The 23054-nt window shown below is 41.9% G+C and overlaps 1 protein-coding gene across 1 annotated transcript in view; it reads right to left on the bottom strand.

The window, feature by feature from the left end:
* Positions 1-19459, bottom strand: part of EFHB (EF-hand domain family member B) — a 58124-nt gene extending 38665 nt beyond the window's left edge. Inside the window, 2 exon segments of the mRNA XM_034989248.1 lie at positions 18535-19413; positions 19415-19459. Of these exon segments, the coding sequence (XP_034845139.1) occupies positions 18535-19413; positions 19415-19459 (924 nt within the window).
* Between the last annotated feature and the right edge of the window lie 3595 nt (positions 19460-23054).

Below are 23054 nucleotides of genomic sequence, written 5' to 3'. Positions count from 1 at the left end.
GCCTGCCCCCAGGGTGGTCTGTATCTCTGTGAAAGCGGCTTCTGCTTCCTCAGTCCAGGCAGGGGTTTCTCAATCTGGTCCCCCTAAGAGATCATAAAGGGGTCTTGCTATTGCCGAGAACCCAGGGACCCAGATGCGGCAGAATCCTGCAGGCCCCAGGAATTCTTTTAGGCCCCTTTTTGTCTGGGGCTGTGGCAGGGAGATGATGACCCTTTACCTCTCCGGCCCTAGTTCTCTTTTCCCTTGGGTGAGGAAGAAACCAAGGTATTGAACCTGTTGTTGGCAGATTTGTGCCTTCTTCCATGAGACTCAGTATCTCGAGTCTGACAGGAGCTGTAGGAGGGCCTTTGTGCCTTTTGTGCAGTCTTCTTGTGTGTCACTGGTGATGAGGAGGTCATCCACCTACTGGAGGAGGGTGCATCGTGTGGCCTTTCTTGGGAAGCTGGCGAGGTCCACGGCCAGTGCTTCCCCAAAGAGGGTTGGTGAGTTTTTAAACCCCTGCGGGAGGTGCGTCCAAGTCAGTTGCATCTGGCACCCTGTATCAGGTTCAGACTATTCAAAGGCAAACAGTGGCTGGCTCTGGGGAGCTGAGCAGAGGCAGAAGAAGGCATCCTTCAAATCTGGGCAAGTGAACCATCTGGCTGACCCTGGGATTTGGCTGAAGAGGGTGTATGGATTTGGGACCACTGGGTGCAGAGAGATGATCACCTTGTTGATGGCCCACAGGTCTTGAACTGGTTGGTATCCCCCTCCTGGCCTCTTGACTGGCAGGAGTGGCAATCAGGCTGATAAAGGAATTCATGTTGGACCCTGTGGCCCCTGAGTTCGCACTAGCAAGCCTGGCAAAAGGGCTGTTATGTTGCCCACGTCCCAGTGGTTCCAAGGATGGTCACAGTCCTTTTGCTGAAAGGGGCCACTGGTGAGGTGACAACAGAGTGCTCAGCCCCAGTATCAACCATAAAAGTCACTGGTTGCCCCCCCCCACCTTCATTCTGACCGTGGGCTCATGGGGGCCAAGGAGGAAAGAGCCTGGTCCGCCTCAGTCTGAGTCCATTCCCACAAGGCCTATGAGGTCCTCCTCTTGGGGTTCTTCCTTGTAGTGGCTGGGCTTTTAAGCATTTCCCCAGTTGGGACACTCGTTTTTCCAATGCCCTTTCTCTTTACAGTAGGCACATTGATCCCTTGCCAAGGGGGTTCTGGGCTTCCCCCTTTCGGTGGTTGGGGTCTCCCCGTCTTTGTGTTGTCCTTTTCTTTCAGGGTGGTGGCGAGGAGGCTGACTTTCTTTTTCATCTTTTTGTTGGCTTCCTGTTCGGCTGCGACCTCCCTGTTCATGTAGACCTTACTGGCAATCTCTATTGGCTGGGTGATGTTCATCCCGGCGAAACCCTCTAGTTTCTGAAGTTTTTTTTTTTTCTGATGTCTGGGGCGGCTGAGCCACGAAGGAGGTGTTTACCATCTGTTGGCTTTCCTGTGCCTTGGGGTCAAATGAAGTGTGTATCCTGTAGGCTTCACATAGTCTTGCATAGACTCGGGGGACTCCCCTGGTTGTTGAGTTACCGAGGATACCTTAGTCATGTTCACGGGTTTCTTAGCTCCTGCCCGGATTCCCCAGAGGAGGGCCTCCTGGTACTGGTGGATGTGGGCCTGTCCCTCAGTTGTGCTGAAGTCCCATGCTGGGCGCTCTTCAGGTGCGGCCATATAGCCCAGGCAGCAGGGTCAGTGACTCCCGCTGGTGCATGCTCTTTCAGGTAATGCCGTGCAACTTTCATTATTTTCTTCCTTTCCTCTTGTGTTAAACAGGGTACGGAGTAACTGTTGGCAGTCTTCCCAGGTTGGCCGATGAGTCTGGAAAAGGGATTCTATGAGGTCTACCATGGCCTGTGGTTTCTCAGAGTAGGATGGGGTGTTATGTTTCCAGTTGAGGAGGTTGGTGGTGGAAAAGGGCTGATAATACATCATGGAACAGCAGGGTTGGACCGTCCCATCTTCATCATGCCTCTCGTGTTCCCACGTCTCTCCTACTGGCATTTGGAGGGCACTTGTGCCCAGCCCGGGGCACAGCCTGGTTGCTGGTCCTGGAGAAAGTGGATCCTTTGGGCCTGGGGGTGCCAGTGGATCCTCTGGGCCTGGGGGTGCCTGTGAAACTGATGCCGGTGGAGTGTCTGGAGCTGAAGGGCCAGGTGTAGATGGTCTTGGGGGTATGTATGGTGGGGGCAGGATCAGTTCATCCTTGGGATCTCCGGCTAGGATTTGTGGAGACTGGGGCTTTTGCTGATTTTCTTTAGGTCACTTGGATGAGGTGATTAAGACCCTGGCCTGTCCCCCCTATTGCAAGCCAATCGCATCCAGGGGGGAAGGGTCTGAGCAATTCCTAGTCAGGAGTCAATGTACGGAGACTGGTCAGGGTTTCCTGGTTCTCCTGTTACAACTCGCCATACTCAACGAATCATTGAGACATCCAATGTCCCTTCTGAAGGCCACCTGACATCAAAGATGGGCCATTCCAATTCAAATAGGGTTCTCAACTTGCCAGTGTTCGTCCTGACTCCATAGTCTCCCAAAAACCCATTCTTGAAATTTTTGATCATGGTCTCTAGAACCTTAGGTTTACTCTGCCCTGACCCCATGGTGATGTCCCGTGCGATGGTACAGAGACAGACAAGGGGGCTGCCTCCTGAGGTGAGGAAACCAATCAGATGCCCATCTGGCCATGTCCCAAAGGAGCTTAGGTGAGCCTTAGCCATAGCAGTCTCAGCGTTGTGACTTATGATCAGAAACTATACCAATGCCACCATACACAGTATGCCATTCACCATGGAATTGCAGATGGGACCACTCAGACTCCGTAGGTTCCTGGGGACCTTAAGGGTGCCCGCCCATGGAGTCACAGAATCAGTCTGCTTGAGCAAGCCAGGTCGGACTGCACATTCACTCACACATTCACACTCCAGAAGTTATTACATTCCCTCCCTGGGAATCCCTACCTGTGAGACCTCTAAGAGGTCTCTGGGAGGTGATCAGGCTCCCCTTCCACCCCGGTGGGCCTATCTGGGTCCTGGAGCCCCAGGCCTTACTGGAATCTGATGTCAGGACCAGGTCCTCACCTGCCAAGTCTCCTCGAGTCTGGTGGGAACAGCAGAGCGCGACCTTCTGTCACTGCCCCACCATTGCCCTAAACCGGTGGCAACAATGGGCCAGTGCGGTTGGGTTTCCTGGTCAGGGAACCAAATGTTACAGAACCTAGACTGATCGCCCAATGGAAGAACCAAGCGGCACTCAGAGATCTTGGAGGATAGGGTGTTTATTTACTCCGGCGGGCTCAAAGGAGAGTGGTCTCCAAAGGTCTGAGCCCCGAGCACAAACAAAGGGGGCAATTTATACACTTCTACTTCCACATACTTGGCACTTTTGGTGCGTGCGCAAAGCAGGGCAGGGAGAAGAACCTGGATGAAGCCCCGGGGCAAGGACTGGGACTCTCTCGCTGGTTCAGTCGGCCATCTTAGGACACAGATTTTCCTTAGCAATACAACTACATTATGGGAAAAAAACTTTGTGTAAAAAAGGAAAGGGACTGTGTTGTAAATTGGGCTAAAGCAGAGTACAGAAAAGGGAGGAGAGATACAAGTGATTTTTAAATCAGCTAAAAATTGTAAGAAATCTCAGAGATATCAAGGAACATAAAGTCTCTCCTGCTATGCCTGTTATGGGAGCTCCAGGCATTCTTTTAAATATCCAAAGGAAAGATGGCCTCATTAGGCCGAAGAACATGGGAATACTCAGGCAGCTGCTTATGTGGGTGATAGATAGAAGGAAGAATAGATTAATTGATGGATCAATCAGTCCATGGCCTGATAGATAATTCTATTTGGCCGTCACCAGCTTCCCTTCCAAGTGTTTGACAGTAGATATTCTAGGTTTTCATCATTGTAAACATTTTTTGGACATAAATGCCCTTGGTAATCCTCATAGAGTTGCCCACATGAAAAGCAATTTGACTACAAATCAGTAGCTGTGAGTAGGTTGATGTCCTCATGCCATTTGACTGGGGACACAGAAATGGAAGCCATTATGTCTGATTTCTATCTACAGTGTCATAATATGTCTGACAAGTCTCCTCCACCCCACCTCAGTCATGTCTTTTTACTTCAGTTGTTCTCAAGGATACCTGTTCACTGATTTGAGGTATGAAGGGTAGCAAAATAAGGATTACTGTGAGCTGATTATTCTAAGAAACAGCAGATGAGAAAGAAGTGCTGAAAATAAGAGTAGAAGTTACCCTTCATAATTACATTTTAGAAAGGAAATCATTTGTAAAGAAAGGTGTCTAACTCTCGAACCATGAGAGACGATGGACTCTGAAAAACAAACTGAGGGTTCTAGAGGGGAGGGGGGTGGGAGGATGGGTTAGCCTGGTGGTGGGTATTGAGGAGGGCGCGTTCTGCATGGAGCACTGGGTGTTGTGCACAAACAATGAATCATGGAACACTACATCTAAAACTAATGTAATGTAGGGGATTAACATAAAAAAAAAAAAAAAGAAAAAGAAAGAAAGAAAGAAAGGTGTCTAACTCTCTGTACCAGGAAGAAAAAGATGACTCTAAGTCTCCAATCTTATCAGTGGAGAAGAAATGACTTAAATCTGCGTAACAAATTTTACCCTTGTTTACCATGTTTTTCCTGGCAACCTCCCATAACTGACTTCCCTTTGCCCCAACATCTTTCTTTTGTCTTTAAATTAAGATGGTATTTAAGGAGGTGGCTTGGGCCATCTTGGGAATTATATCCCATATGCATGAAGTATATATATTTAAAAAGTTCTGTTTGTTTTTCTCTAGCTCATCTGTCTTTTTTTTTCTTAAGATTTTATTTATTTATTTGAGAGAATGAGAGAGAGAGAGAGAGCCCACAAGTGCGGGGAGCAGGAGAGGGAGAAGCAGACTCCCCACTGAGCAGGGAGCCCGATGCGGGACTCGATCCCGGGACTCCAGGATCGTGACCTGAGCCGAAGGCAGTCGCTTAACCAACTGAGCCACCCAGGCGCCCTCTAGCTCATCTGTCTTTTATGACAGAAGGTCTCAGCCACAAACTCAGAAAGGTAGAGAGAAAATTATTTTTCCTCCCCTATAGTTTCTCCACCGAGCCCCACACACAAATATGTTTTTTTTTCTTCATAGCCTACATTTTGAATGTGGCTATCCCAAACATACTCTCCAAGTTTGGTGAAAATTTGTTGTGTCATTTTTCATGTGGCCCACTAAGAGGCAAACAATGAAATTGTGTTTTATTTATATAGACATAAATTAAGCACACTATTATAAATAGGCAGATAGTTAAATAAATTATGGTATCATCAAATGATATACTATTCTAGAATCACTTAAAATGATGTATACAAATAATTTTGAATAGTATAAAAATGTTCATGGCAGAATGGGAATTAAAGATGTAAGTTTGCATCATACAAATACACAGAATCACATCTCCATATGCAGCAGTACACCCAGAACACATAGACAAAAAGTTGCTAGTTGCGATTCTATTTGAGAGGTGAGATTACAAGTGACTTATTTTCTTCTTTGTACGGTTCTCAATATTTTATTACCAGGTATTGCTCTTTTATAAAGCAAAAGAAAGCAATAAAATGTTACCAAAAAGTCTATAATCAACATCAAGTAGAAGAAAAACAACAGGGGGACGCCTGGGTGGCTCAGTCGGTTAAGCGTCTGCCTTCGGCTCAGGTCATGATCCCAGGGTCCTGGGATCGAGTCCCGCATCGGGCTCCCTGCTCCACGGGGAGCCTGCTTCTCCCTCTGCCTCTGTCTCTCTCTCTGTCTCTCATGAATAAATAAAAAAAATAAAATCTTAAAAAAAAAAAAAAAGAAAAAGAAAAACAACAGCAAGAGCACTAGAAACTAAAAATGATAACCAAGTACATCCAGACCCAAGACAGAGTTTAAGGAGCAGCTTTCATGGCCACCTTGAGTTCTACTTCTGAACTCTAAAAGGTAGCCTAGGGCGATCCTAATGACCTCCCTAACCTGAGAAGGAGAACAATGATCTTCCTGGAGACTTTCTGTTGCCACAGGGGGTATCAGGATCCAGCCAAGAAATGCAAACAAACATTAAGTGTAACCCTATCCCCTAACAAGCCATAAAACACACTCTCTAGTACTGTGAACTCCTAGCAGGGAGCTCTTCTTGCACCACCAGGGATGGGTAAACCTCCTTAGCACTGTTTCCCAAACTTTAGTCCCATGAACACTTACGGTCAATGGATATATTTTTTTAAATTCTGCTGGCAAAAACTTGGGAAATGTTGGATTACTGATGTACATTTTAAATCTCAAAAGGAAGGATCGTTTAGTGATTTCCCGTTATTTGACCGTGATGTTTTATTTATATGTGACACTAAACTAACCTTGCATGAAAAGCCATCTAGGAAACCCCAGCTGGAGTTTCATTTTTCTCAGTGTTTCTACTACTGACCTCATTTATAAAAATTAAAGTCATATTTTCCAAGGTTGGCAAGCAAAGAAAAATCTCCATATAGGTAAGACAATGAGTTTTTGATAACATAAATCTTGTCCTCTTTCTCTTAAAGATTTCTTTCCAACTACTCTCTCTCAACCACAGATTGATTTTAGAAGAAGTGCTACACCCTTAATTCTTGGGTTCAAACTTACATCAATGCCCCACAATATAACTAAGGCCAGTCTGGAATAAACACTTTAATAATTACTAGTAGATTCTTCTTTTTTTTTTTTAAAAGATTTTTTATTTATTTATTTGAGAGAGAGAATGAGAGAGAGAGCATGAGAGGGGGGAGGGTCAGAGGGAGAAGCAGACTCCCCGCCGAGCAGGGAGCCCGACGCGGGACTCGATCTCGGGCCTCCGGGATCATGACTTGAGCCAAAGGCAGACACCCAATGACTGAGCCACCCAGGTGCCCTACTAGTAGATTTTTCTAAGGAGAGAGAGAGAGGAAGATAAAGTCTCAAACCTAGGGAAGAAAAAAGAAAACAAACTGTTTTACAAAATATATTCATCTACATCTTTGGGGTTCCTGCAGCAAGGACTCCCTACCTGATTTATCACTCACCTCCATATAGTATTGTTTTGGCACCTATTACCCAGAAGGATGAGCCCATGCACCCCCAAGTTCAAGTCAAACATTTATACATGATACAGATACAGGAAGGATGCCATCTTGTCTGGCTCAAAAGCGTTAGAAGAATGAATGCCTGTTGTTATTTTCTTTCTTTCTCTTTTTCCAAATTAACTTTTGTCTAAGTAATACATGCTCTTTGTTCAAAAATCAAAGGGTTGTAATAAAAAACAGCATTTCCCTGACCCATTTGTACCTAGTCCTACTTTCTAGAGCCAACTGTCTTCTATACTTTCAGCCATTTCTTCTGATATTTATCTTCATATTTCTAAACCCTTATACTGCTATATATTGATTACTTTTAGACGATATTGCTACCCCTTTATGGTGAAGAAGGTTATAGCTCTCTTACACCACCACTACTTCCCCTCTCTCATCCTCAATATGGGTACATCACACTTTCTGATAAAGCCAATGGTGTTTATGTTATCATAACTGTTCACTGTTGAACCAAGAAGGTATATTATATATCATATTATATTATATTATACCATGTTATGTTATATTAGTTTTTCCTAATCATTACCCTTGCATTTGCTTTGTTTTTTAATGTGTCTACTTCTAAATTTTTCCAAATGCTCCAACTGAGAAGTCAAATTTCTAGAGTGTTTTTGTTTGTTTTTAATAAACTCTCTCCTATAACCCTTCCTCCTCCTGCTTTAATCTTAGCTGGTTGCTTTTAGGTCTGGTGCAGAGCTCTTGTCCTGGGAATTTTTCCTTTGCCATTCTTCAGAGCTAGATTGCCCATTCCCTAAATCCCAACTAATCCTCCTTTGGGCTTATACCCCCATTTCACTGAAGTAAATTCTTTAGTCATTTCCCAAGAAAGAATGCATAAAAAGCCAACTTCTGATTCTTTGCATCTATTAAAAAAAAAAAACAACAGGCTCAAAATGGAGCCACTTCTGCTTAGCCCCATGTCAGCAAACTAGGACTTGATGCCTAACCTAATTGCAGTCTCAGCCATTCCCAGGAATGGAATTTTAAATCAATCAGTCTGGAATTTCCTGACCAACACTACTGAGGTCATCTGCTTGATAGACCCCACCCTTTCCCAAAGAAAGGTGACCTTGCAATAATCCTGTCTCTTTATTAATGACTTCCTTGTCCCCACCCCCTTCTGCTTATAAAAACCTTCCATTTTGTACAGCTCCTCGGAGCTCTCTTCCACTTAGTAAAGGGGATGCTGATTGATTCATGGATTATTGAAAAAAGCCCATTAGATCTTCAAATTTACTCAGCTGAATTTTTTTTAACAGATTCCTGAAAATGTCTTTATCCTATCCTTGTATTTGGTTAGTAGTCTGGTTAGGTATAAAATATGAAGTAGCAAAACATTTCCTCAATTTTGAAGGCATTATGCCGAAGTCCCTTAAGAGGTGGTCTGGGGGGCACCTGGGTGGCTCGGTCAATTGTGTCTGCCTTCGGCTTAGGATCAGGTCATGATCCTAGGGTCCTGGGATCAAGCCCCGGGTCAGGCTCCCTGCTCAGCGGGGAGCCTGCTTCTCCCTCTCCCACTCCCCTTGCTTGTGTTTCCTCTCTCGCTGTGTCTCTCTCTGTCAAGTAAATAAATAAAATCTTAAAAAAAAAAAAATTGATCCTCCATTCCCTTAAAGTCTCCTGCAAACAGAAAAGTGAAAGAGCCCCAATATATCCCACAGCTATTATGTAGATTCTCAGTTTTTTATTTTATTTTTTTAAAATATTTTATTTATTTATTTGACGGGGGGAGGGAGGGAGCACACAAGCAGGGGGTGTGGCAGGCAGAGGAAGAAGCAGACTCCCTGCAAAGCAGGGAGCCAGATGTGGGGCTCGATCCCAGGACCCTGGGATCATGACCTGAGCTGAAGGCAGATGCTTAACCGACTGAGCCACCCAGGCATCCCGAGGTGGCCTTGCTATTTAGAAGTCTAATGCAGTTCTGAGTTTTGTTCCATTATATGTGACTTTTTTTCCCCTTTGGAAGTATTTAGAATCATCTCTATATCCCTAGTTTTCAGAAATTTCACAATGATCCATGATATGGGTCTTCTTTCCTTCATTTGGAATTAACTCCTTGCAATCTTGATTTGTATCCTAAATTCAGAGAAATTTTGCTGTATTTCTTTGATAATTTTCTCTACTTCATTTAATCTAGTCTCTCTTTCTGGACCTACTTTTAATCAAATGTATCTGAATATTTCTAATCTTTGTTTTAATGTCTGGGAAATGTCTTTGATTTCGTCTTCCTGATTTCTTTGAATTTTTAGACTATATTTAGTTCTGAAAAGTTCTGTCCTTTTAAAAGTTGCCATCTTGTTTTATGGATGCAACATCTTTTATCTCTCAAGTAATCTTTTCTGTTTACATTTTCCTCTGTTCCCTCTGTGTTTGTGTGTTTACTTTTAGCTTGTTTTGGCCCCTTGCTTTCAAGCTGGAGTCTGATCATTATGTTAAAAAGTTGGGCACTACAAAGATGATTAGTAGCTCAGTGTGTGTGTTGCAGAACTTGTTGAATCTTGGGTTTTCCTATAAGGTGATCAGATGATGAGGCAGCCTTTATTTTGGTGGAATCCCCAGTATCATTTTTTTTCCTCTAGACTATTCAGAATTTTCAGAGAATAGTAATAATGGTAATAATAGTTGACAATTACAGAGCACATAGCAATGTGCTGGACATTGTTCTAAGTGTTTTATATGTATTAATTCATTTAGTACTCAGTGATTTCCACAAAGTAGGTGTTACCACCATCTCCGTTGTGAGCAGAATGAGGCAGAGAGAGGCTGAGTGGCAGAATTACACTGCTTAATATACTGGCAGACCCAAGTAGGCAGGCGTTCAAATCTCTACTCTTACTTATGATCCTCCAGTGCTTCTATTCATGGCCTACTGGTGAGAGGGCTGGATTTCTTCCTACTGCTGGCCCTCCAGGGGTCTATTGGGAGAGGAAGCTAGGGAAACCACAGAAAGTGGTTGGGAGAGGAAGCTAGGGAAACTTACAGAAAGTACACTTTTACTTATTAATGTCCCATTTTCAGCATGGAACTATACCCCTTACTTATCTTGGCCTTGGCATCTTTGACTATAAAAACTGCTTTGGGAAAATAAATCTACAGATTTGGTGAAAGGGAGTATCTGCTGGTGCAGAGAGGTAGGGAGTCAGGGTAGCATAGGATGGAAAAGTGGAACTAGAAACCCAACTGTGCTGAATATGAACTTTCAACTGATCTTTTGATTTTCAGATCCAAGCTTTGCTATGCTTTCTTTCAAGGGCTGAGCTTCTCGGGGATTATTCCAGGCAAACTAGATCATATATGGTGGAAATTACCACCTGATTTCCCTCAAATTTCGTTTTCTTGGGGTGCCTGGGTGGTTCAGTTGGTTAAGCGACTGCCTTTGGCTCAGGTCATGATCCTGGGGTCCCAGGATCGAGTCCCACATTGGGCTCCCTGCTCAGCGGAGAGTCTGCTTCTCCCTCTGACCCTCCCCCATCTCGTGCTCTCTCTCTCTCATTTTCTCTCTCAAATAAATAAATAAAATCTTTTTTAAAAAATTTCATTTTCTTCTGTGCTGCAAAATCAGTTGCCATGTCTCCATTTCCTCTTTTCTAAAGTTTATTGAAATTTCTTAACTGTTGTCTCTCTTCTCTATTTCACTTTTCCTTATGGTTTATTATCTTTAAAAAAAAAACTTTAACAGGCATCAAAAATCAGAAAATTAGCATTGATATAATATTAGTATCTAATTTAAGGACACTATTCAAATGTCACCAGTTGCTCCAATATTGTCTTTTATAACAAAAGGAATAAACCCAAGATCACAGTGTGATTGGTTCCTCTGAGCAGCAGGTACCATGCATAGACATATAAGAGATTTATTAGGGAAAACACCTGTGAAAGATAACGGTGGGGGAAGAGTGAGTAGGGAGAAATTTCAGAGTCTGGCTCATTGGAGTCTGCTCAGGATTCTCTCTCCCCCCCTCCCTCTGTCCCTCTCCCAGCTCACACACTCATGAACACACACACTCACTCTCTTTTTCTCTCTCAAATAAATAAATAAATAAAATCTTGAAGAAGAAGAAAAAGAAGAAGAGAGGAGGAGGAAGAGCTTCAGACTACCTCACACTTCTGAGAAAATTTTGGCCAGGCCAATGAGACTAAGTTTCCCATTAAAGAAATCCCGTTGGGTGAGAAGAGTCCAGTCCTAGGATCCCTGCCATGCTCAATCACTGGGAGCATCAACGCTGCAATAGCTTCGTGGAGGCAGCAGGAGGAGGCTGTCAGTCGTCGTGCTCCCACAGCAGGTCCTCTTGAAGGAACGTACGAGCCACGCACCTCCATAGCCACCACACCTGCATAGCATTTAGTTGTCACGTCTCTTTTGTCTCCGTCAGTTAGGAACAGCTCCTAATATTTCCTTGTCTTTCATGACCCTGACATTTTTTGAAGACAGGCCAGTTATTTTATAAAATGTCTCTCAGTTTAGGTTACTAGTGTATTCTTATGATTAAAGTTATACATTTTTGTCAGGGATATCACAGAAACAATGCTGTGTTCTTCTGTCAGGGAGGACACACTGTTAATCTGTCCTATTCCTGATAATGTTAACTGTAGTCACTAAATGAAGGCGATGTCTGCTAGGTTTCTCTTCTGTAAAGTTATTTTTCTTTTGTAATTAATTATTCTATGTAAATATCTAGTTCCTCACCAAACTTTCACCTACTGTTTATTTTTTTTAAAGATTTTATTTATTTATTTGACAGAGAGAGACACAGCGAGAGAGGGAACACAAGCAGCAGGAGTGGGAGAGGGAGAAGCAGGCTTCCCGCGGAGCAGGGAGCCCGATGTGGGGCTCGATCCCAGGACCCTGGGACCATGACCTGAGCCGAAGGCAGACACTTAATGACTGAGCCACCCAGGTGCCCCTCACCTACTGTTTAATATTCGTTGATGATTCTTGCCAAAATCATCACAACTATGATGACAGCCAAGTGGTGACTTCCTAATTCCATCATTCCATCCATATTTATTAATTGCCGTTATACTACAAGGAAGCTTTCTTTTCTTGCTATTTATTCAATAATTCATGTATTTACATCAGTCTGAGATCATGGATGTCTATTTTACTCAATGGCAATTTTATTCAATGCCCCAAATATAATAGTTTGGTCCACTAATAGTTTTTTCAAGCTTACTTCTGTGCCCCTTTGACACATCTGCATTATTCTTTGAGAATTTTCTTAGTTTTTGGCTCTTAAAGGCGTTCCAAATTCATATTTTAGTGCACCAACCCTAGAGTCAGCCATTCCTCCAGAGTCCTGATTCCTTTTAATACAGAATGGTATTCAAAAATCAAGATCTGGTTTTGGTGTGCTCATTGCTACCAGATAAACATTGCTTCTAGGTCCTCTTAGAGGACAGAGGTAAGAAATGTATGTATGTATACACACACCCACATACTAGCATCTGTATCAATTTTATAATATACTGTTTTGTTAAATACACATAGATACATAGATATGGATTTGGACATGGACATAGATATACATACCATGAGTTTCCACCAATACCTCCAATTACAATCCAATACAACAGGACTCCTTCTATCCTTCTCCTTTTCATATTGGTACCTTTTTTCTCTATCAGTGAGAAACCTGGCTCCTATTGTCCTCAATATATCCACTTATCTTCTCAGGCCCTCTGTATGTAACCAAATTCCCAACTGCACTGACCACCTCCTCGCTCAGCCACCCCCTTTCTTAGTTCCTAATCACACCAGTCCAGCCTCATTTGGCCACCTCCTCAGTCAGTCCCCACTATTACAGCTTTCAGTGACCATCTCATGTGATTGGTTCCCAAGATTCAAGTCAACTCAGGAAGGTTGATACAGGACATTTTTAACTACTGAAGACCCACGGACCCATAATCATCATGTCACCTTCCTCTCGCCAAACTCAGTGTGGACTAGCATAATGGTCCCATCTCTCCCACTGGGCCTTGGTCAAGATCACTCTGTTTTACCCATAGATATCCTTAATTCTGAATATCTTGGAGAGAAAGTTAGGAGTGATAACATCAATTTCTTTCTGCTCAGAAGGCCCTGAACCCATTATGCAAATGAAATCACCCACTTCTCAGAATTCTGCAGACATTTGTTCTTTGCGAATTCTGACAAAATAAACATTTCCCCAAATAGCAATGAGGTACTCTTAGTGAATGGGAAAAAATAAGGTACCCCCATTACATGACATTTATCATATTATAAAATCATGTGTCGATTGGTCTCAGGTCTATAGACTTTAAGTTCCTTGAAAGCAGGCATCTTTGTAGGCACAATGCCTAGCATACTGTCTAGTCATTGTAGAAACTATCATTTTTTTAACCTCTATTTGAACCTCTCCCCCCTTTTCCGCCTTTGTGCCTCAGGGCTCAATACCGTTTACCAATGCACTTTGTAAGGTTCGGTTGTTCTGTCTAATAAATCAGTGTTTCTGCCATAGTCAGTGCATTAATGGAGATCAAGGGACAGTCTCAGGATATGTTGGAGAAATAACCATTATAGAGATTTTGATCTCTACCAGAGTGCTTTCTGAGAGCCAAGAGTCCTTTTATGGGCTACACGGAGAGGATCTCTTTACCAGAACCTTTTTAATTCTTGAAGGACACTCTAAAAAAATCTCTCTGCAGGCCACCATTTCTTGGAAACTTTTCCTGAATACAGATCCTGTGCTACACCAATGACTGTTTTACTAGGACTAGAAGGCTTAATGGGGGTCTCATAAATCCTTCACATACAGCCCAACACCAACTTTGGGCAGCAACTTCAAGTAACAACAGGATGAGTGTCCTTCCCATGAGATGTGTCTGCTCTCCTTCCCTCAACACCAGAAAGGCCTCTGACTGAGATGAACTCCCCAATTCCCTGAATACACCCTGATGCAAAGCAATTGTCCTCAAGGATTGATTTTAGCAGTCTCTTCACAACAGGAATTTCCATCTCAACACTCCTCATAGTTATGTACTTGAAACTGGGTTTTTCAATTCACCCAAATGCACTTCCTTCCTTTTCTGAGATTGTATGAACTCAGGGGCATCAAATATGTTACTATCTCATCCCTTGGTGAGGATGTTGAGGGATCTCCTGTCTTTCCCCTTTCAGCTGTGTGAATTCTACCAAGCCTACCAAGAAATAGGTAATATACATAATGAATAAACAGTTACAAGCATAAAGACAATTGGAAGTAGGGAAGGCTTCCCAATTCCTTTTATACCAGCATTAGTCTCATACCAAATTCAAAGAAATATGGTACAAAAAGGAAAACTACTGTTCAATCTTACATGGGATCATAGTTGCAAAAATACTAGTAAAATACTAGCAAACCAAATCCTGGAATATGTTATAATAATAATGTATCAAAACCAGGTAGGGCTTAGCTCCAAAATATGAAGATGGTTTGCTATTAGAAAATTAACAATTTTAATTTGGAAAAAATACATATTTCAGCAAATGTGGGGAAAAGCTCTTCAAGGTTCAAACTCTATTCCTAATTTTTAAACATTTTTAGCAACCTGGGAATGACTATAGGTATCCTTAATTTGATATATCAGAAATCTCCAGCAAAAATAATACTTGATACTGAAACATTAAATCATTCCCATTAAAATTTGAAAAGAGACCTCACTTTGAATATTGCATTATTGATCATAAGCAATTCAATGAGATGGGAAATAGGGGTAGGAGGTATGTATCCTGAAGAAGGAAAGACAAAGCATCAATATGATTGCCTACCTAGAAAATTCAAAAGAAATAATTGTTAGGTAGGATGCAGTGGGAAGTTACTCAAATAAGAGGTTTGAAAACTATCAGCAGAAAGGAGGAGGGGAAGGGACAAAAGCAGGAAAGGGATGTGTTTTGTTTTGCAGAACCAACAGTTTCAGCCAAGGAGATGCCCAACTAGGTGTTTAACCTGATAGCCCCTTGCTAGGTGTGTCTCTCCTGGTAACCTCCTATTTGAGCCACTTTGAGCTGAACTGGAGCTGAGGACCTGAGCAGAAGCCCCCCTGAGTTGTCCTGAGGATAACTTTAGTTCATTATAATACTAAGTTCTCCTCCTATGAGCAGAGTCTCTGTCATTTTTTGAACATACAATGTATGCACTAGCATGTTAACATGCTAGGCATGTACAATTAAACCAAAAATGCATATGCAAGCTCCCTGTCCCCACCCCCCATACACTGGATAAAAGCTTCCTATACTAACCCCATAGGGAGACAGTGCTTTGAGAGCTATCTCCCTGTCTTCTTACTCGTAACAATAAAAATTCTTTGCTTTCAACATTTCTTTGGGTTGTGCTCAATTTGTTGCACCCCAAGCAACAAACCCCTTGAGTTCACTTACATAATGAGAAGCAATTAAGACTAATAGGAGTTGACTAAGATGACCATATATAAGAATAAGAAAAACAGGGCGCCTGGGTGGCTCAGATGGTTAAGCGTCTGCCTTCGGCTCAGGTCATGATCTCAGGGTCCTGGGATCGAGTCCCGCATCGGGTTCCCTGCTCAGTGCAGAGCCTGCTTCTCCCTCTCCCTCTGCCACTCCCTCTGCTTGTGCTCTTCTGTCTATCTCTCTGTCAAATAAATAAATAAAATCTTTAAAAAAAAAAATAAGAAAAACAATGAAAACAAACATATGGAACAACTTTCAATCTCATCACAAATCCAATAAGTGTGAATTAAACAATGCCTTACAAATCATTATTAATTTTTAAAATTTAGTGTACAATCTTTTAGGAAGGGATTTGGCAACAGTAACTAGAAAAAGATCCATTCTTTGGCTTCTGCTGAAACTTTATCCTAAGGAAATATTCCAAGACATATAAAAAGATATACACATAAAGATGTTCACAGGCTATTTTTATAGAAAAATCTGGGAAAAAAAATCTAATGTCCAACAAGAGAGGGAGTGAATTAGCTAAAAAATCATATATTGGCTTAAAGAAATATTGTTTTTATCATTAAATGATCTTTTAAAGTCTCTGTAATAACACTGAAATTGTATTAAATGATACTTAGTGAAAAATCAAGAAAAACAATTTGTATATTTGGCATAACAACTACATTAAAGCACATTTAGAGAAAAGTGTCACAAGAAATGAAGTGTAGTCAAGAATTCAGACTCTTGAGGCTGAAGTTATGACTTCAAATCCTGGGGCTACCACTTCCTAGCTATATGACCTTGGCCTAGTTATCTAATTTGTCTCAGTTTCCTCACCAGTAAAATGGAATTTAATAATAGCAGCTGTCTCATAGGATCGTTATGACAGGAAATGAGTTTATACCTGCAAAGCTCCATGAGTAGTGATGTTGATATGGTAAACTGCTAATAAACATTCATGTGAATGCAGCAGAGTACTGGTAGGCATTGTGTTAGGGTGATAAGATTCTGGGTGTTTTCATTCCTATTTCCTAAGTTTTCTAAAATATTATTATTTTTTTATAGTAAAAATGGATATTTAAATATTAAAAATGTTATTTCTAGTCCACACTGATCTCTTCTCTTGACTATACCCTAATTTCACTTCCTCCTGTTTATCTAGGATCTGGTTCCACCCATTATTTCCTTTGTGTTATCTCAAACTCCTATACTAATTCACTAAATAATTATATAGATTCCTAAGTGGAATCTTTACTCCCTTCTCTTCACTGTCACACTTCTTAAGGAAAAAACAAAATTCACAATAACTTTCTCCAATTTTAATTTCCCATTACTCTTCAGTATGCTGGAATTTGAATTCTCTCTCCATTATGCCATTCTAACAACTTTGCTAATTTCCTTCATGTCCAAAACTAATTAATCTTCATCCCTTTACCCTATCACAGGTGTTTTAACACTGCTAGTCATTTTCTCCTTGAAACTGTCTTCCCTGTCCTATTACACTTAGAAAGGAGGATGTGAGAGGAGGAGGAAGCACAGGTTTTAGAATTGCCTCTTTTAGAAACCAGAAGCTGGTAGCTGCCTATGTTTGAGATCAGGTCTGAAGCCATAGACTGCAGAACCAATCCAGAAAGAAGCAGCAGCCATGGTCAAGTGAAAGAGTGTGGCTGGGGAAATCCAATAAGGGAACCAGAAAGCAAAGTGGGTCAAAGACAAAAGAACCCCTGAGTCCCAGAGATACATTTCCTGGAGCCCAACATGGGGCTTAAACTCACAACCCCGAGATAGAGACTTGAACTGAGATCACAAGTCAAAGGCTTAACCAACTGAGCCACCCAAGTGCCTCTAGATGGCAATTTTTAACAATATCATCTCCTACAAAGCTTTCAAAATTGCGCTCTCCTCTTTTTTCTTTCTAATTCTACATTAATTTTCATCCATAGTTATTTGGATAAAGCCTTCTAATTTTTCCTGTCATCCAATATTGCCCCCTTCCAGTCCACCATTACTGCTGATATCAAAATTATCTTTCCAAAAGGCAAATTTTATCCACCATTGCTTCTGTTTCCATATGTTTTACCCCTGCATTCTGGACGTTTAGATTTCTTCCACATATTTCTTTTTCATCTGTATCTCTTAACACCATGCTGGATAAAAAGAGTTGCTTATATTTCTCAAATACAAGAAACTTTGGTTATGTTCCTTGCCTTTCTTTGCCAAAAGTGCCCCAATCTTTTTTTCCATCTGACAAATTAGTTCAAATGAGCTCAAATATTTCTAAATTAGCTCAAATATTACTTGCTCTGCAAAGCCTTTCCCATCTCCTTCAAACGGAGCTGCCCAATCTTTCCACTGAGCTCTGTTCTTAGAGTATATTTCTATTAAGGAAGAATCACATTTGTTTTCTATTCATTTGGAAACCTATATAACATTTATTTAGTTATCGATCTCTAACATTAGGATGAGTATCTAAACCTAGAGTGTATGGATAATGTATTTTTTGTTGTATATTGCCCTGTATCCAGCAAAACGGCCACCACCACCACAAGTCTTTGCTGAAAAAGTAACTCACAGAATAAATAATCAATGGGGGAATTTTTTTTCTTCTTTCCTTCATTACATGACTACTAGGATACAACATGTATCTTGGTGAAAGGGTTGAAGAAATGCAGTTTGATAAATAAAATGAAGGTCAAAGGAGAAAGGCAGGAGAAATCAAGAGGAACCACCAGTGTGCACAAAAACAAAGCTGACGTCTAGGAAGGGAGGCAAAGAATGAGAAGAGATCAGACAAAATGAAAGCTGGAAAGAATCCAATGGGACAAGGAATATCAGAAGCTCAGTGAAATCTCTGCAATTTGACTCCATGAATCCAAACAAGTCCCATCAGTTTATCATCTTGATAAAGACACATATACAGAGTTCTTAGGGAAAGTACTAGAAAAAAAACACTTACACTTGGCCAGCAAGGCATCCGATCAAAAAATTTCCCAGAGTATATGGGTCTGATGCGATCTGGAGGTTCTACTCCTGGTTCAGTGTTTTCAGCCTCCTTTCTCTCTTCAGGTTGTTGGGCAAACTGGCTCTCAGAAGGTTCTATCACCAAGCCTATTTGGGGCCCTGTATTATCTGGCTCTTCTAGTTTGGGTAGACCAGTGTCCACCTCAACAGGAGGCTTCATCTCTGCACGGGGCTTCATCACCACACAGGTCTCTTTTCCCAGTTCCTGTCTAGGTTCCATATCCGAAGTAGGCTGCTTCCCCAGTGAAGCCCCCAACCCTTCAGAGGAACCAGCCACAGAACCTCTCCTGCTCCCTAGAGCCTGTGGACTTTCGCATACCATGCCCAAGTGAGGCTGTATTATCCTTCCAGAACACCTTCCCAGAAGACACTCATTTTCTAAGCCCATTCTTCCTGGCAACATACCTAGAGAAGATTTTGTTTCCTGGGAGGCGGAGACCCCAGAGACTCCTAAATTACTCCTCTCCAGGAGGGTCCTAGAAAGATTCTGTCTTTTTAATTTCATTTCAAGCTCCTTGCTCAATGGAGATTTTGTTTCTGGTGATGCTATCCTCTCCTCAAATTTATTACTACCCAGGAGGCTCTCCCTGCATGAAGAATCTTCTTTTCCTAATCCCACTCTGAACCTTAACTCCGTGGGAGATTTTGTTCCCATGAGGACCCCCCTCTCTCCTAAGTCATCCTTTCCTTCGTGGGTGAGACCAACCTCCATGCTCTGGGGAGGTTTCCTCTCAGACACCCTCATTCCTCCAGCGGCACTCATCTCCAAGGGGAGAGCTGTACCTGTCTCAAGGGAAGTTCCTAATCCCTTGTGGTGCACCCAACCCTTTAGGGGACCCTACTCTCACGCAAGAACACATCTCCGCTCGGGCTCCCTGCCCACAGCTTCCTGCCTACCAATTCACACCTAGCGGAGTTCACGGACGAAAAGCAGATGACGGTCTGTTTACCGGGTTACCTAGGAAACAGGGGCGTGGCTTGGCGCGCAATTGTTTCATCAGCCTGGTCCCTGCCCATTTCTCCCACTCTGTCTCTGTCCGTTTCTCTCCCTCTCCTTTCTCTCCCCTTTCTCCTTCTTTCTCTCCTTTCCTCCCTCTCTTCTCTTTTCTTCCTCCTTCCTTACTAGATCTGGAGGGCAAGAAAACTTGAAGGACGTGGTCTTGGGCACTAGAGAAAATGCTCACGAACTTCTCTTTGGTTTCCCAAGCAACTCAGTCCCCCTGGGATGGGTTTAGCCATGGTGCTTCCTCCTGGTCACTGGCCTATTAATTTTACTGGCGATCAGGGAATAAGTAGCCATTTTTCTGGTGGTGACCATCAATTTTAGGTCCTTCCTTGTGCAAGTACATGTGTGCTGCATGTATTTCTTTTAGCCTAAAGAACTACCTTGAATTCTCTGAAATTATATTTGGTACCTGTGGTACAGAAACAGTCTTTGAGAACAGTTACACTTTAATAACTAGGCTTCAAATAGCATTTAAATATATTAAAGTTTGAGATGTATTACACAGTAATGCATACTGACTTTTAAAATACTGTGGCAGGGCGCCTGGGTGGCTCAGTCGTTAAGCGTCTGCCTTCGGCTCAGGTCATGATCCTAGGGTCCTGGGATGGAGTCCCACATACCGCTCCCTGCTCCACAGGAGGCCTGCTTCTCCCTCTCCCACTCCCCCTGCTGTGTTCCCTCTTTCGCTCTCTCTCTGTCAAATAAATAAATAAAATCTTTAAAAAAACAAAATAAAATACTGTGGCAAACTCAAACTCCTTTTAAGCATGGGATTTTTTTTTTTTAATATTTTATCTATTTGAAAGAGAGTGTGTGAGATAAGGGTGAGGAAGAGAGGGAGAAGCAGACACCCCACTGAGCAGGGAGCCTTATGCAGGGATCTACCCCAGGACTTCGGGATCCTGACCTCAGCCAAAGGCAGAGGTTTAACTGACTGAGCCACCCAGGGGTTCCAAGGATGGGATTTTCTTTAAATTGGTGTTACACCTTTGTCAAGTTTTAAGTTTATTTATTTATGTATTCTCTTCACCTAGGGTGGGGCTTGAACTCACAACCCAAAAGTCAAGAGTTGCATGCTCTTCAGACTGAGCCAGCCAGGCAGTCCCCTTTGTCAGGTTTTAATGAAAGTGTATTTGGTGAATATTTGTCATGTTCTACATATACAGGGGATACAGAGCACCTAGCTTAGAATCTGAATGGAATTTATAGGATTCCAGGCTTTTAGAAACTATGAAAAACTTGTAAAATTAAAAAATTTTTTTAAACGCTTAGGAGAGGGGTCCCTGGGTGGTTCAGTCATTAAGGGTCTGCCTTCGGCTCAGGTCATGGTCCCAGAGTCCTGGGATGGAGCCTCACATCAGGCTCCCTGCTCCGCGGGAAGCCTGCTTCTCCCTCTCTCACTCCCCCTGCTTGTGTTCCCTCTCTCGCTGTGTCTCTCTCTGTCAAATAAATAAATAAAATCTTTTTTAAAAAATGTTTAGGAGATATTATTTCACATTTGAAAAAAATTATATACTGTAATTTTCAGATAATATATTCTTCTTCCCCTAAGCATTTTAAATGACTTGATAGCATGTAAATGAAGGCATGTCTATGTATAAGCATTCATTAAATTCTTTCATTTTACAAAAAACTATTGCGTACCTACTTTGGGTCAGTGCTAGGAATATTTGAAATATAAGCTAATCACTATCCCTTGGAACTTATATTCCAGTAGGGATAGATAACCATCAAGTAAACCAATAAATAAGATCATTTCACATAGTGACGTGTGTAGTGAAGAAAACAATACTTTGATATGAAGGAATGCTACTTTAGAATTGGTGGGCTTAGAAGTTACTTGAACTGAGGCTTGCATTAAGCCCTGCAAAGACATAAACTTTTTAAACATGACTAGCTCAAGTTCCCATAGTCTTTTTCTCCATTGCCTTGGCACCATGCCTACAATTCCTTAAGTTAGAATTACCTTTAGGTTTGTCTCAGAGAGTTCCAGTTACAAGAATATTTACCAGTCATTACCATCTTTGATTCATTCTTCAACTACACAATAGTGGAAAGATTTCTTGGAGAAGGTAGAAGATGTATGGTAAGAGTGCTGGGGATGACAGATGCAAAGTGCTGGGAATTTGTGAGTGGGTGTTTAGAGATTTGAGAGCAAAGGAAGCACTGAGGGCTGTGTTCAAGTCTTTAACTTCATTTAAGGCCTGTCCACTTTGTAGCTTCCTTAACAAATTTTATCAATTAATAGGATTCCAGGGGCGCCTGGGTGGCTCAGTCGTTAAGTGTCTGCCTTCGGCTCAGGTCATGATCCCAGAGTCCTGGGATGGAGCCCCACATGGGGCTCCCTGCTCCGCGGGAAGCCTGCTTCTCCCTCTCCCACTCCCCCTGCTTGTGTTCCCTCTCTCGCTGTCTCTCTCTGTCAAATAAATAGATAAAAATCTTAAAAAAAAATAGGATTCCACATTTGACACTAAAATATATACAATTATCAGTCCTCCTCAGTTACCTGGGGTGAGGAAAAAAACACAGGCATACCGTGAGTGGCAGCACCAAGAACGAAGCTTTACTGTGGCGTATCAGTCTCTCCAACATTGCCAGTGGATCTTAGAAGTGCTAGCCACAGAGCAGCACTCTTTAAGGCAAACATTATGACTAAACTATAAAATACTATGGAACGTATTTATGAAGGGGGTAAGTTAAAAGACAAAATTGGTTGAAAAAAATAAATGAGGAAGCAATATCCTAGAACAATGAATGGGGAGTTCCTAACAATTTATAAATTTCACCATCTATGTGTTATTTGAGGTCTTCTTAAGTCAAATGTTCATCATTTTAAATGTAATTAAGTTCACAAATATTTTTGAGGTCCCTATTATGTCAAAGATCCTTTGTGAGGAATTGAAATGATGAATAAATTATTGTCTTGGTCCTTAAGAACTTTAAAATCCGAATGAGATTTTTATATTTTTTATTTTATTTATTTTATTTTATTATTTTATTTTATATTGGGGGGGGTAGCAGAGAAAGAAGGAGAGAGAGAATCTTAAGCAGGCTCCATGCCCAGTGCATCAGGAGGCTGACTTGGGGCTTCATCTTAAAACCCTAAGATCATGACCTGATGCTTAACCAACTGAGCCACCCAGGTGCCCCCCCCCCAAGTGAGATTTTAGATTCCCTAATGGGAATGAAAGTGTAAGGAGAAAAGTCTAGGCACTATAAAATAAGGCAGAAAGATATTAGAACCATTATAGAGAGTAAAGCAAAGTATCGTGAAGCTACTGGAAAAAGATAACTAAATCCAGTAGAAATACAGTTGACCCTTGAACAACAGTTTTGAACTGTGCGAGTTCATTTATATGTGGGTTTTTTTCAATATATCAGAAAATTTTTTGGAGATTTGCAAAATTTTGAAAAAACCTGCAAATGATATAGCCTAGAAATACCTAAAA

Source organism: Mirounga leonina, unplaced genomic scaffold (genome assembly GCF_011800145.1).
Source record: "Mirounga leonina isolate KUSES-001 unplaced genomic scaffold, KU_Mleo_1.0 Mir_115, whole genome shotgun sequence".
NCBI classification, from domain to species: Eukaryota; Metazoa; Chordata; class Mammalia; order Carnivora; family Phocidae; genus Mirounga; species Mirounga leonina.
This window is presented reverse-complemented; position numbering and strand designations above follow the sequence as displayed.